The 15,166-nt window shown below is 47.8% G+C and overlaps 1 protein-coding gene across 3 annotated transcripts in view; it reads left to right on the top strand.

The window, feature by feature from the left end:
- The window catches only part of PIK3R1 (phosphoinositide-3-kinase regulatory subunit 1), an 80,901-nt gene extending 66,419 nt beyond the window's left edge, over positions 1-14,482 (top strand). The window contains exons 1-10 of one of the 3 annotated variants that reach the window (XM_004703561.2): positions 1,950-2,055; positions 5,867-5,969; positions 6,648-6,746; positions 6,851-7,031; positions 7,315-7,440; positions 8,271-8,413; positions 8,636-8,812; positions 8,918-8,986; positions 9,702-9,872; positions 11,054-14,482. In XM_004703561.2, coding sequence (XP_004703618.1) covers positions 2,040-2,055; positions 5,867-5,969; positions 6,648-6,746; positions 6,851-7,031; positions 7,315-7,440; positions 8,271-8,413; positions 8,636-8,812; positions 8,918-8,986; positions 9,702-9,872; positions 11,054-11,243 — 1,275 coding nt within the window. In that variant the 5' untranslated portion in view covers positions 1,950-2,039 and the 3' untranslated portion in view covers positions 11,244-14,482. Of the gene's footprint in view, positions 1-1,949; positions 2,056-4,150; positions 4,304-5,866; positions 5,970-6,647; positions 6,747-6,850; positions 7,032-7,314; positions 7,441-8,270; positions 8,414-8,635; positions 8,813-8,917; positions 8,987-9,701; positions 9,873-11,053 lie in introns of those variants that run through there. The other 2 variants (XM_004703560.2, XM_004703559.2) reach the window with 2 other exon arrangements.
- Positions 14,483-15,166: the final 684 nt, after the last annotated feature.

The following is a 15,166-nucleotide window of genomic DNA, read 5'->3' as shown; positions in this document are numbered from 1 at the left end:
TCCAGATGAGGACGGCTAGAAACTGATGGATCGTTCCCATTGTTCCCAGCCTTCCTAGGCCGTCTTTAAAAAATAGGGGAGGAATGTTGCAGCTCAGGGTGGACACAAGGGTTTTCTGTCAGTGAGCCCTGGTGATGAGCTGGTGGGACCAGAAGATGCCCCTATGGATCATGCCTCCACATTGGGAAATTCGGCCTTTTTTGGCAATCGAAGTTGTACCGAAGGAAAGCGTAGGAAAGCAATAGCTTTAGGAGAAAGAGGAGGCTGTTTGGTCCCATAAAGATCTACAAAGCCTCAGAGACCTAACACAGGATCCCTGTGTGTCAGAATCGACTTGATGCAGTAGATCTGGGACTGGTTTGAGTTTACAGAGGTGAGAATAAGTCTGAAGCTGGGTTGCCTCTGCCTGTGTGGGGACTGTATGTAGCACCCACGTAGCGATCACCTCTCCACACAGACGCCTGAGCTGTTCTTGGCAGAACTCTTGTTTCTTCAAAGGGATGGGGGGAAAGATAGCATTGCTAGAAACCCTCTATCTTTTGAAATATATGTAAGCCCCAAATAGTAAAAACCTGGAGTTTTGTTGTCGGTGTAAAGTCTTTTTCTTTGTGTGTGTGTGTGTGTGCCTGTGGCATAAAAGAATTCTGCTTCAGTTCCACGGGGTCATTTTACTTTCTCTGGTACAGAGGCGGGGGCAGGCAGATAGGATCAAACTTAAGAAGTCAGTTCTTCTGCTGGAGTGGTGACTTTGTTCACTCCTCTTAGCCAGAGGGGTTTCTTTTCCCCCAATGGAGCATGAGGGAATCCTATCTCTAGATCACTTTGTGGTTTTCAAGTGAAGTGATTCTGTGATAGTCCAGTGGGAGCCGGCCCTCAAGATGTTGCTGTGCTGCTGCAAGCAGCTATTCCTAGGCAATACACTTCAATAGTAGCCAGGAGCCCCTAAGCCTGGCCCTTTGCAACTTTCTCAAACAAAGGGCCACCCTGCCCTTTGGCCCATGTAGCCATCGCATAGATCGGTTGCAGACACCACTTTTTAATTATTAAAAAAAAAAAAAAGCTCGCGGGCTTTCAATTATGTGTTGAAATCGGGCCTCCTAAAAGTAGCTGCCACAGGTCTTGTGTGTTTGCATTTCCCCATGACCCTGGGGTGGAGGGCCTGTGCCCGGTGTATCATCTTCTGCCCCAGACTCCTTTGCTGTTACTGCTACCTACTTTCTTTCTCTCTTTTTTGCAAATCGTTCCTTGCCTGAATGGCCCCGGGAGGGCTGTACCTGTTGCACCTGCGGGGCTGCCCGTGCAAGTGCATGGGAGGTGGTGCAGGAGGTGGACACACGAGCTAGCAAGGCAGTGTGCTCGGGCCGTTCCGAGAGGTCCAGGCCTTTACAAGGAAAGCTTTGATTCTATTTTTTGCTGAACCAGCTCAGCCACTTCCTGTGTTGGGCCTCGCACTGGGCCTCCTTCACCACCGGTGACTGGAGCCCCTCGCGCGCGCACGCGCGCGCCGCAGCAGCCGGTCTCCGAGACTATTTTCGGTCCCGCTCACAATGGCCTTCTCATTGCCTCGGCTAAAAATGAGCGGGGCAGGCCTGCTTGGGCCACTTGTGAGCCGATGATAACTTTGACTTTGGCTTCGAGCCTGCCCCCCTTCCCCCCGCCTCCCCCGCGCGAAATCCCTAGCTCAGCAAATATTTGAACCTGCCCAAGTTAATCATGAAGCGGCGATCTTTATCGCGGGGAGACGTGCGCGCGCCGGGGCCGCGGCCTCCCCAGCTCGGCCGGCACTCGGGCGCGCTGCTGCCTGCGGAGCGGGCGGGCGGGCGGGGGCCGGATCCGCCGCGAGTGCCCCCTCCCTTCCCGAGAGCCGAGGCTCGGCCCCCGCCCCTGCGCGCGCTCCCCGAGCCGGGCCGCGCGGCAGACTAGGGGGAGCCGTGGGGGCTGGCCCCCGTGGGTGTGGAAGGAAGATTCGCTTTGGGGAGTTTTTGGTGGTGGTTTCTCCCGGTGGTCGGCTCCGCGCGTTTCCACGGGAAGCCATTGAAATGCATAACCTGCAAAGTAAGTTGCCTTTAATTTGTGCCCCTGTCACTGCGTCTGTTGCTTCTACTCTTGCTAAAAGGCTGCCGTCTGCAGCAAGTTTTGGCGCGTGTGTGTGTGTGTGTGTGTGTGTGTGTGTGTGTGAGAGAGAGAGAGAGAGAGAGAGAGAGAGAGAGAGAGAGAGTCATTGCTGCCTGAAGAAGGGAAAGGAGAGATTAGGGGAGACACTCCCTATTTCCCGCAAGGGGTGGGGGACGGTGCCAGGGAAAGATGAGGTTTAGGTTGGAAGGTAAGGACAGAGGGAATTACAAAACGTGTGGCTGGGAGTTGGTTCCAAGCCAAGCTTTGCAGAGACCATGGAAAATCACCTGTCTGCCTGCCTGCCACCTCCAGGGTCGGTGTGCCACATGGGCGCCAGCAGCCGCTCCGTTTACACCCAGCGCGCCCAAGTGCCCTGCAGGCTGTCTGGCCGGCTCAGTGGTGCACCCTGGAGCAGCTGCTCTGGGACCTGCCGCGTGCCCTCTTTGGAGAAGCCAAGAGTCAACATTTTTATTAAGCTGCGAACCCCACTCCCCCTCCCCTCCCCCCCAACTACCACTTTTACCATTTTTAAAATTTGCATATGAGTGTAGGTTTACCTAAACCCTTAGGTAAATAGAAAAGTGTGGGAGGGGACTGGGTAAACTTGTCTTCCCATTAACGGGCAGAGAAATTAAATTAAACTGAAGGGGGAGGGGCAGTCCACAGGAATCAGGCTCAGACAACCCCCCTGCCCTTGGTCTAATTTGTATATACTTTATGATCCAGATTTGATAGAAAGTGTAGGCGAACAAATCTCAGTGGGCCCCACGTTCTTTAAATTGTCACCGAAGTGTGTGACATACACAGGCAGAGATTACAAAGCCATTCTAGTTATTAAAATGTGCCACACTTACACGAGGGGTTCTTTCTCCCCCTCCCTCCCTCCACCCTATCACAATATTGTGACTATAAAGAGAGGTGGCTTCAACAGGAGCGTGCACCTGAAGCTCCTGTGAAGAGTGGCAGCATGCTATGGAGAATGATATTTGAAAAACTGAAATGAATAATTAGATCTGCAGGGGAATTGAGTTCTTACATTCAATACTGCTAAGAAGGAAGACTATCTGTCTCCAGAGTGAGGCATAGGAGATCAGGAAAGAAAAGGGGGGGAAAAGGAAGGAAGAAATGATGACATCACCCCTTTCCTAAGCACAATAAAGCCCAAGACAGGTTCATATGGGGGAAATAATTTAGAAGGATCGCTCTTTCCTCCGTTTCTCGAAGGGACACCTTACCTTGCCCACTTTGGTGTGACTGTAACATTTACAGCCTCAGGACTAATGTTAACAATTATGCTGCCGATTCCTGCTGGTTATATGCATCTTCGTTCCTGTTGAGAATTTGCATTGTTGTTTCATACAGTCTAGCCTACACTTGCACTGTTTGGTAAAGGAGACTTTTTTTGGTTTTCGCGGGCCCCCCCCCCCATTGTGCTTTCTAAGGAGGTGCATGTGTGACCATCTGTAAGTTGCGAGTTTTCCGTGCATTATGTAGGACTGAAAGGAAATATCCTGAGTTCTTCAGCCTTGCTGCTTAAAGTATACTTGGGAGATATTTAAAGACTTTGAAATAGACCTTAAGCTTACTATTCTGCTGCCATTGTGAGATTTTTAAACCTCACATACACGGAGCTACCAGTCTCTCTGTAAACCCAGATGCATGCTCCAGGGAAAGGGGAAAGAAAAAACAAAGCTACGTGTGCAGCATATCCGCTTTTGTCACCCTGCCAACCCCGGAGCAGACTATGCTGCAAAGAGTCCTGAAAAAGGAATTAAGAACTCACTGCTGGAAGAGAGCGGTCAAATTAAACACCTTTTCGAAACGATGAACACTGTACACATGTCCCCTCTGTTAAAAGCCGTCCTTCTCTAGGCTGGGCTTGTGGGAAGGCTGGTCTGGGAGGGAAATGAGGAAGCAGGAGTGGTCTGGTGACATTTTTCCGACTTGATTGGCTGGGCTGTGTGATGTAATAGGTTACAGTGCAGCCCCTTATAGGTTTTAAAATGAATTCCAAGACACCATTACAAAGAAAGCCGGACTCTTTTCTTATAACTGAGCTCAGCCAAGGAAACTCTCGCACAAATGTACAACACTGTTTGGAATATGGAAGACCTGGATATAGAATATGCTAAGACAGATATAAATTGTGGCACAGACTTGATGTTTTATATAGAAATGGATCCACCAGGTAATCCTGCAGTATGCTTGTAGAGAGCTAGTTAATGTTGTGATTCTTTTGGTTTTGATTTGTGACAGCTACTGTAACATGCCCTCTGTAGATGTCTGCTTTTATTAATTCATTCTGGGATGACAATTAGTTTGATCAGCGCTTGAGAATGAAACAAATTGTTGGCATGCCCGTGGAAGCAAGCGGAGGAGGCTGTGTATGTTAAGTGCTGCTGCTTATTTGAACGGAGAGGAGTTGAATTCCAGTTTGTCACTGGTGTCTTGTGAATCACAGGGGTGGTGGTGGTGGTGGTTGTTGGGTTATACTGTTGTGTCTTGTTCCTGTGATACAAAGAAGCACCTTCTGTGCTGCTTTCTTTTGGTTGACAGTGGGTGAGAACCGTGTGGCACTTTGCAGTGGTAACACTCGGTGCTTCAGCAAGCATGGAAAATGTGGCAGTGATTGCAACTCGGTCCTGGGTGACCCGAAACCATTCTATATTTAAGTCAGATGTGGAGGCTTTGCTTGGTCTGTCTTATATGAACATCCTGTAGTGAGGCAAAGAAGAAGAAACAACTGGCTTTCTAGTGTTTAATCGGGAATCTTTGTAGACTACTCATTTCAGACACCTGAAATCATTGCTGCATAAAGGTGGTAGCAGCGTGGTGCTTTCAAACTTAGAATTTTAGCTCAAAGTCCTAGATAAATTTTGTTTTCTGAATTTCTTTATTCTAATGTTAACCCCACCCCCACCCCCCTAAGAAATAATAGATGACACAGTAGTTACCAGTTGGTATATGTGTGCTGGTTTGACATTGAGAACGGGGGATATGGTTTTCAATCACCCTTGGTTTATAGAGCACAATTTCTTCAACAGAATATCAGCCTTCAGACTAAGGAGATTTAGGTCACGGATGAGTTTCTTAAAGTGACTTCTGGCAGAACACTCTCTGAAACAGTAAGATGAGAGAAACTCAGTTCCTTCTCTTTTTATATTTCATATTGCTACAGATGAACGTTTATGTTACTGTAGCAGCATTTGTGCAGGACAGAAACAGAATTCGACTTTTTTAATTAAAGAAAAGGAGGAAATGAAATCCAATCCCTTTGACTCCTCCAGCTCACATGTTCATGGTTTATTACTTTAGATGGCTTTGGCCAGGCATGAAACTTAGCAAGCAGCCAGGAGTAGAAAATTCCCCGGCTCGGGACAACCATAACATTCATTCACATGGCCAGCCCAATTAATCTCTGAGTTCCTCTCTCTACCCCTTTCCGTCTCTGTCTTTGTATTGTCTCTCTTTTTCCTTTTTTTTTTCTCTCTCTCTCTCTCTCTCTCTCTTCTCTCTCACATACTGTGGATATTTTTAGGGTTTTTTTTTTTTAAGTTTTGTTAAGGGAAAACATTTTCAGTGTGTCAAGGAATTGTGAATCACTGCTACTTTTCAAAATGATCCTAATCCCTATTTTATAGAGAAAGTTATTCACCCGAAGACATTTTGTTGTCACTTTAAATGTCCCAATTGTGATTGGGGATTGTAAACTGTTTTTTTTTTTTTTCCCCCTTTTTCCTTAAATCTACAGCACTGCCTCCTAAACCACCCAAACCCACTACTGTAGCCAACAACGGTATGAATAACAATATGTCCTTACAAGATGCTGAATGGTACTGGGGAGATATCTCAAGGTAAGGCCACAGAAACTTGTAGTTTGCACCAGATACAGTTTTAGATTGAGAGGGGGTGGGGGCAGAGCACCAGCCTGCTGAGTTCCATTTTTAGGATGCCATCCAACGTAAGCCCGGAGCATTGTTGGCTCTGGTCCAAAGACGACCGGAAAAAAAAAAAAAAAAAAAAAAAAAAAAAGTCTGCGTGCTGGATAGCTGTGGGTGCTGGATGCCACAGGAAATTAAATACCAGGAAGTTTCATTGTTGAACTGGAAGAATTAATAATTATTGCCCTAAAAATGCCGTTGCTGGTTGCTGATATATTTATTTATTTGGGGGAAGGAGCGAGGGGCTAAGGAGAAACCTTTTGGGGGTAACTTTTTTAATGCCTTAAAAATTTTTTTTTTTTTTTTTTAAGAACCATTGGTGTGTTTGGTTAACAAATAAAACTGTATCCCACAGTGGTGAAAGCGAGTTCAGTTCCCTTTTGGTGGTGGTGGTGGGGGTAGGGAGGGCCCCCCCCCCCCAGTAGTGTTCAGGCACCTGTCATGAGACTAAAACTTCACCACAGAAAAACCACAGACATTGTGTCACTCTGAAAATGCAGTGTAGTATTCCAGAATCATTGCTAGATGTCAGAGATGAGCATTGTCTGTCTCTCTCTCTCCCCAACCCTCCCGCCCTTCCCCCCACTCTAGGGAAGAAGTGAATGAAAAACTTCGAGACACGGCGGACGGCACATTTTTGGTACGAGACGCCTCGACAAAAATGCACGGTGATTACACTCTCACACTAAGGTGCGTCTGAGGAGGTTGCTGGGATTGGGGGGTTGGGGCCGAGCTGAAGATGGATATTTCAATCGGGAATTAAGATGCCATTATGTTCTGTTCTGTATTTCCAGGAAAGGAGGAAATAACAAATTAATCAAAATATTTCACCGAGATGGGAAATATGGCTTCTCTGACCCATTAACTTTCAACTCTGTGGTTGAACTAATCAACCACTACCGGACTGAATCTCTAGCTCAGTATAATCCCAAGCTGGATGTGAAATTGCTTTACCCAGTGTCCAAGTACCAACAGGTAAGTACATTTGAAACAGCCATGGGGTTGGTGTTGAAGTGAGGTACTTGTAATACCTGGAAATGTGTTGAAGCAGGCAGCTTACATGTGATCCAGGGTGAAAAACTTTACACCTGTGAGCACAACATTATATCGTTCCATTCCCCCTAAATAAACTCCTTGAAGGGATTCCCACTCCCACCCCACCCCGCTCATCCATGTAGGATTGTTGGTTTAAACAATTGCTAGTGGATCCCAGTGCCTCAAAATCAATTTTTCCCCCTCTAATCTCAAATCTTTCCAGGATCAAGTTGTCAAAGAAGATAACATTGAAGCTGTAGGGAAGAAATTACATGAATATAATGCTCAATTCCAAGAGAAAAGTCGGGAATATGATAGATTATATGAAGATTATACCCGGACTTCGCAGGTGAGTTTTCTGGGAAAGTGGCTTTGTTCGATGAGATCTCTGGGTATCAAAGTGTCGCAACCTAAGTTCACGGGAAGAAGGACGAGGTGGCTGCGATGTTTTGAGTTCATCTAGCATCATTCCTGACTGTAGATGGGAATGCTTTGTGGATTGGCAGCTACTAAAGACTGAAGGCGCCCCCAGGTTTGAATAATCTCCGAAACAGAGACTTGCCCTGTCAAGACACCCTGCCAGGAGAAGCCATGCCAACACTGATGGCAGGATTCCCGCCGGCTGAATGCGCTCTCACCAGTCGTGTCCTTGAGGCCACCAGAGGGAGTCGAAGGTGGCATGAGGTTGCCCTCAACTGCTGATAAAGGGGAGCTTTTTTCAGGAGCGCAGCTTTTTAAAAAGATGCCAACTGTCGGAAATTTCTGGGCAGTCATGCGCCCTCCAAAAACAATTAAGAAACCAACTCACTGCCACCGGGTCTACTCGGAACCATAGCGACTCTATAGGACAGGGTAGAACTGGCCCCGTGGGCTTCCAAGACTGATATGTCTCCCAGGAGTGGGAAGCCCGGTCTTTCTCCCACAGAGGGGTTGGTGGTTTCAAACTGCTGACCTGTGGTTAGCAGCCTAAATGGGACCACATAGATCAGGGAAATCCTGTACATGAAGTGTGTGCTTCCTCAATCTTATTTAAATGCATTTTAGCAACCACACTCCACCTTCCTAACAGTACTTAAATGGTTGCATAAGTAATACCAAATGGCTGGGAGTGTCTTGCAGTGAGAATTGGTCATCTGTTCCCTGCAAGGTATGACGTCATTGTATGACATTGTGTTTTAGGAAATCCAAATGAAAAGAACAGCGATCGAAGCATTTAATGAAACCATAAAGATATTTGAGGAGCAGTGTCAAACCCAGGAGCGGTACAGCAAAGAATACATCGAAAAATTTAAACGCGAAGGCAATGAGAAAGAAATACAGAGGTTGGTGACTCGCGGGGAGGGGTCTCTCTGGCCCTTGTGCTACACAGAAGCAAAGCTCTGGAGACCTTAGTAGACGTTGGAAGCATTCTAATAAGGACAGGGAGAGAGAGCATTCTTTTCCCTGGGGAAAACTGCCGGGAAGTTTAGTGAAACCCGGCGTTCACTTTGGGGAGCCTCCACGGTGCACCCAGGCGATGACAGCCCTGTTTCTCTTGCCTGTAGGATTATGCATAATTATGAAAAGTTAAAGTCTCGAATCAGTGAAATTGTCGACAGCAGAAGAAGATTGGAGGAAGACTTGAAGAAGCAGGCAGCCGAGTACCGAGAGATTGACAAACGGATGAACAGTATCAAGCCAGACCTCATCCAGCTGAGAAAGACAAGAGACCAATACTTGATGTGAGTATTTGAACCAGAACCGCACGGCCAGGGGCTCGACGGGGGACGACTGGCACCGCGCGGGGCAGTTACTCACGCACGTTCTTCTGAAAACTCTCTTTACAGGTGGTTGACGCAAAAAGGCGTCCGGCAGAAGAAGTTGAACGAGTGGCTGGGAAACGAAAATACTGAAGAGTGAGTAGTTGCTGACAATGGGCGGGAGCCAGCGCGCGCTCTGGTGTTAGGGAAACACGGGGTCTGCTTTGATTTCCGAGCAAGCAAGGGCTTTCACGCAGTGTGGGGCCCCTACAGAAGAACACGTGTACATGCTGCCCTCTTAGCGAGTATTTTTTTAAAAGGAAGGTTGATGCAGAAGAACGCGTGTACACGCTGCCCTCTTAGCGAGTATTTTTTAAAAAGCAGGGCTGGGGTTTATTTTTACCCCTCATGGTGCCAAATGGCATGCTTTGTTGATCAGGCTGACCCTGAGCATCTGAAAAATTCCATAATACTTTTGGAACAGTCTGGAGAGGGTGGTGTGTAAACAAAGTTACGTTGGGTCCTTTGATGCTGACGACGTGGATGCTTTGTTTGAATTCACTGAAAGCTGGCGTGCCTGGGACACGGTGGGTTCTATGATCTGAGTGGGGTGTAGAGGACTGCGTGCCCTCCTTTTTGGCCTGGGTGGCGACTGAGTCTTAGTCCGGTGGGGTGATCCTGAGGGCCAGGCGTGATGAGTGAGCAACCCTGGAGTGTTGAGTTGCAGTCAGACGTGGGACCGCTGGCCTGGGGTGCTGGGCAAGAGAGCGGCAGGGCAGCAGAGACCAGAAGGCCCTTCCTGGGGAGGCAGCCGGGCAAGGTGGTGGCGTCCATGCCCTTCACTTAGAGGTCATCTGTCCTGCCTCCTCAGCCAATACTCCCTGGTGGAAGATGATGAGGATTTGCCCCACCACGATGAGAAGACTTGGAACGTGGGAAGCAGCAACCGGAACAAAGCGGAGAACCTGTTGCGAGGGAAGCGGGATGGTACTTTCCTTGTCCGAGAGAGCAGTAAACAGGGCTGCTACGCCTGCTCTGTCGTGTATGTATCTCCAGCACGCTCTCCTTTTGCCCCCTAACATTTCTCGAGGACTCATCATGCATCCCTCCATCCTCCTTCCCACCTTGGGGCGTAAGGATTTCAAGTCATTCTGGTGTATTAAGAGCCGTACTCAAGGCACCAAACTCACTGCCGACCGCCGTGCCCGTGCGTTTCTGAGCCTGTGTAACTTGACGGGAGTAGAAAGCCCCATCTCTCTCCCTCGGAGAGGCTGGTGGTTACGAACCACTCACCTTGCAGTTAGCAGCCCAGCTGATCACCCCTACTCCACCAGGGCTCCTCCTAAGAGCCTTGCAGCACAGCGGTAATGTAGTCGAGGAGATGAAATGGACATACCCGTCTTGTCAAAGTACTGAGGAGGATTACCGCTTTATTTATTTGTATTTGCTACCCACGACCGAGACCTCCTTAGAACTGAGGTAACTCAGGCGTGAGGGCTTCCCACAGGGTGAACGTATCTATAGGTCGAAACAGAACCTAAAAGAGGCCCCATATTTTTTGCTGTGTGTTATATTTTCTTCCTATTCCTTCATAGCGTGGGTGCTCCTTTTAAAAGTGCCCCATGCACAGGCACAATACCATTGGAGAGAAAGACGTGAAAGGTTATAAAAAAAGTTGTGGGGGGGCATGACACTCTCTCCATCTAATCAGAGAAACATCGGTAGAGGAGGCGAGAAGGAATCAGAAGAACTCTAAGCGCCAGGGAGTAGGCGAAGAGAAGTCCGTGCGGAGGGCGGAGCGGGGGTGTGCAGGCGCCCAGAGGACAGCCTAAAAGAAGGCGTCCTGTGGCGGTTACCACGCAGGTTGTGGCAGCACTGGCTGTGGCATTGTGGTGGGACGCTCCCGTTGGCTCCATGGTTACTGCAGGCATCCATGCTGCCATGCACAGCCCATACCGATTCCATTGCTCAGAGCTGCTGATAGCTAATAGCATCCTCCTCTTAGAGAAGAGATGTGGGTTATGTTATGCGGGTGGGTTACTTCCCAGTAAGGAAGCCATGGAGCCAGCGTTCCACTGCTGAGCTGGGGCTTCACCCCACCCAAGTTGAGGTGGCCTGAATGGAGTGCCCTTTCCCCGATGGCTTCCTAGAAACCTTTTGCAGAATTGTCCCATGTCCCGGACAGGCTCTGAAGGGCGTTTTCCTTTCTTCCCTCCCCTCTAGGGTGGATGGCGAGGTCAAGCACTGTGTCATCAACAAGACAGCGACCGGGTATGGCTTCGCGGAGCCCTATAACTTGTACAACTCGCTGAAAGAACTGGTGCTACATTACCAACACACGTCCCTGGTGCAGCACAATGACTCCCTCAACGTCACACTAGCCTACCCGGTATATGCACAGCAGAGGCGATGAAGCACCGACCGACACGCGGATCCTTCTCCTGACGTCCGACCACCCTGAGGCCTCTGGAAAGCAAAGGGTTCTCCTCCAGCCTGGCCTGCGAATTGAGCGCGGAGGCACAGCCCGCTGTCTTCTTGGATAGGACTAGCGCTTCTTCGACATAACAAAAGCAGTCAGGGGAGACGCACGGCCCAGGGCTGAGTGACCATACGTTTCTAATCCGGAGTGGTTTTCCTTTCTTTCTTCCCTGTTTTAATTTAAAGCCACCACAACTCACAAAGAGGAAAAACAAACAAAGAAATACAGCAATCTCTGCGTGCCAGGGACAAAGAGGCCTTTAACCATGGTGCTTGTTAGTGCTTTCTGAAGCTTTACCAGCTACGAGTTGGGACTCTGTAAACCGGAAGGTGAATGGGCTGAGCAGCCCCTGGGCCCAGGAAAGCGAGGTCCGGCCTGGGTTCGCCTGGGCGGGTGGCTGCCCCGCCGCCCCGGGCACGGTGCACTGTGGCTGGTTTCATTTTCTAACAGACGAACGATGTGCAGCAAAAAGGCACTTCTCACAAGGGTCACTTTGGAAGAATGTCACTTCACGTGCGTTCAGAGGGAACGCTGTCGTCACCAAGTGCCAGAACGGGTTTTGTTCAAACTTCAAAATGACAAAAAAAAAAAAAAAGGAGAAAAATCAGCAACCCACAACCCACCAACTGAGAAAGTGAGCTTGGGAAACGGGACTTTGAAAAATGACATTCAGTATATAAAATATGTACATATTATTGGATGACTAACTATCAAATAGATGGATTTGTATTAATACCAAATAGCTTCTTCTCTTGTTTTGCTGAAGGCTAAAGTCACAGCGCTATGCAATCCTTCATTTCCATTCAGTTATCTCCGTTTTAAATGTTCCTTCCGAATAAGTTTTCCCCACCGATTTTTGTTGCTTGAAAATACTGTAGTCCCTGATTTTTGTTAATATTCATTTTGTTATTTTTTTAAAGAAGAAATGTACAGGATGCCAGTAAAAAAATGGCTTCAGAATTAAAACAGAAAACTATGAACTATTTTACAGTTTTTCTTGTACAGAGTACTTGGCTGTTAGCCCAAGGTTAAAAAGTTCATAACAGGTTTTTGGACTGAATGTTTTGTTGGGCAGTGCCCGATAAGCTTCAAAGCTGCTTTATTCAATAAAGAAAAAGACCCGTGACTATGACAAAGTATGGCTGAGTCCAACGATACTGTGTCAAGACTCTTAGAATACGGTACCTGGCGATGTTTATTTCATGAAGAAATTATGAGCTTGAATCTAGGGATGGGGTGGGGTGGGGTAAGGAACGAAAGGGTCAGCAGGCGGGGCGGCAGGAAGGGTGGGGAGATGGTTCGCACTTTCTCGTGATCACAGAGCAGAAGGGAGTAACTGCAAAGTACAGTCTTTCCCCACTCTCTTTGGTATCGTCACCGACTGACGACCACCAACCCAGGGGAGCTCCCAGCACAGTTCAGCTGGTCTGATCCCAGCGGCTCTGATGAAGGAAGTTCTGGAGTTTGTCGGCATTGGGTTCCCGGCACCATGCTCGCCTTTGCTTTAGAACCTGGGTTTCAAGGTAGAGCCTGTGCCGTTAGAAATGCTCTCCCTGTGTTACATCACTTTGACCACGGCAGACCCCAAACATGACTTTTAGATGCAGCTTGGGCTGGTGGGGGAGGGAAGTATATTTTTATTCGAGTGTTATGTTATGTTTCTACCCCTTCAATTCATAACCTAAAATAGATGTGTTCACTATTGTCATCGCTCTGGGCCAAAGGGAGCTTGTTAAGGACAGCAAGGCCATTTCAGGAATCCCAAGTCATTGTACCCGTGCTTCCCTGTGCGGAAAGGAAAGGGGATTGTGGCGAAAGCCATCTTTCCAAATCGGGAAGATAGAGAAGAGTTGCTCCCTGATTCCAGTGGACAAAAGCCCTTGGATTCCATAGGAATTGTACAGTGTTGCAAGAACTAGGGACTCATTCTACTCACGGACACTAAGCCTGATCAATTGAAGTGGAGCCTTGCAATTCTGATCTTTCTTTCTCCGCTTTAGACTGATTGGCCCACAACTTTATGTCTCTCTCACATGTTGCTGGCGAGGGTGTCTTCCTCTGTTTCAGTGCTGAGCCCTGTAAAATTCTTTTTAAAGAGCCGCACCCGCAGCTGACTTAATCATCTGTAGAATGTATGCCCTGCGCCCCCACCCCCACCCTTTTCCATAAAGCGACTCAAGATGTAAGTCAGTCCAGCAGCCAGACCGTCAGCTCTGAAACTTGACGGAACTGATCAAACCATCTCGCCTCTCATCGCCAGACAATAAGATTCCCCGGGTTTTAGTTTGCGTCTTTGCTTTAAGGCTTTGCGTGGCCTTCTCCCCGGCCACATCACTCAAAAGTGTAGCCGTTGTTTATGAGCTGGTTTTTGCTCTTGTAGCACACCCCAGTTAGGTGCCTCGGTACCTAATTTTTATTCCATTTCAAAAATGCAAAAGTTGAGTCGAAATGGTTCATTAGAGGCTGTTTCATGAATAATTCTGCTTCAACACTCTTGAGCAAGTAGACAGGGTATTTATGCTTTTTGCCTCATTTTTGCATCTCAGAAGCATACATGACACAGTAGGTTTTCCAGGCAAAGGCAGGGCAGGAGCCCACGCTCCTACCCCCTTGGCCAAGTTTCTGTTTTTCTACCATGTTCACCTCCTTTACCTTTCTTGACATTTGAATACTAAGTGATGGTCAGGTAGTTGTGGCCCACGGGGTTTAAGCAGACAGTCATCTTTTAATGGCCTTGTCTGGGTGGCCCCGGGTGTACCCAGGGGCGTTCTTGATACACGATGTTATGCACGCATCCATTCCCCACCCACTGTAGTGTCCTACAGATAAAGAGGGGAGCTAAGCTGCAGACAGCCTGTGATAGGGCTGCAGAAACGGAAGCCTTGGAAACCTCCTGTCCATTATAAATGGCAGAAAGATACCCAGGTGAAAAGGCCGAAAGCGTGTGACACCTGACAACTTCAGAGCCCTTGCGAACCTGTATATATGTATATGTGCATGGACTGTGTTTCCAGTACACCTTCAGCCAAGACAAATCGTTGCGTTCAAGTATGTAACAAGCAGTGTCTAGTACAATTCTTGTATATGTGTAGGGCTGGTGTTCCTTTCTCTGAGGTTCTGTGTTGTCTGATAAAGTCGAACATTTGTTTTCAAGTAAAGTGTGAAGTCCATAATTCTTTGGCTTTTTTGTGTTCTTTTCAAAGTGACTCCTCTTGCAGAGGCTGGTCTCGATAACTCGCTGAACAGGGAAATCCTTGTCTTTGGTATGTGAAGTCAAAAATGTGTTTCTGTGAGCTGTCACTGCGGGGAACCAATTGCTCTGTCATATAGCTGGTGATGAACTAATGTGTTTGGGAAGTCCTCCTGATGCTCCTTCTTGGGAGAACCATTCTGCTGGCATTGACAACTAGGCTTTTGCTGGGCAGGGGACGCACCTGCAAGTGGGAAAAGAGACCCAGAGGCGCTGTGGGAGCCCAGGGGCATTTCAGAGAGGGGCAGTTTCAAAGCACAATGCCTCACATGGGACAAAGTTCCAAAATGCCAAAATCTTATTTTTTTGTAAATCTAGTGATAGACTAGCATTGTGGGTGGAGTGCATAGAACATTGGGTTTATTGGGCAGGCAATTCAACTTACTGTGAAATTTGTCACCATGAGATAGCATTAGCTGCCCAGGATGCTGCTATTTAAAAACAAAGAAACAAACAAAAACATTACCCCCCCACACAAACACCCCGACTCATTTATATGGGTGTATTTTTTAAAGTTACAATCTGTTCAAGCTTTTTACAAATCTGTTTATATGACATTGTGAAAGTTGGTCTTTTGACGAGAGGGAGGATGTCATGGTCAGTTGTA

The sequence above is a fragment of the Echinops telfairi genome, unplaced genomic scaffold (genome assembly GCF_000313985.2).
Source record: "Echinops telfairi isolate 266 unplaced genomic scaffold, ASM31398v2 ScPeMD7_7469;HRSCAF=8507_1, whole genome shotgun sequence".
Lineage (NCBI taxonomy): Eukaryota > Metazoa > Chordata > Mammalia > Afrosoricida > Tenrecidae > Echinops > Echinops telfairi.
Note: the sequence above shows the minus strand (reverse complement) of the source record. Positions and strands in the feature narration are given on the sequence as shown.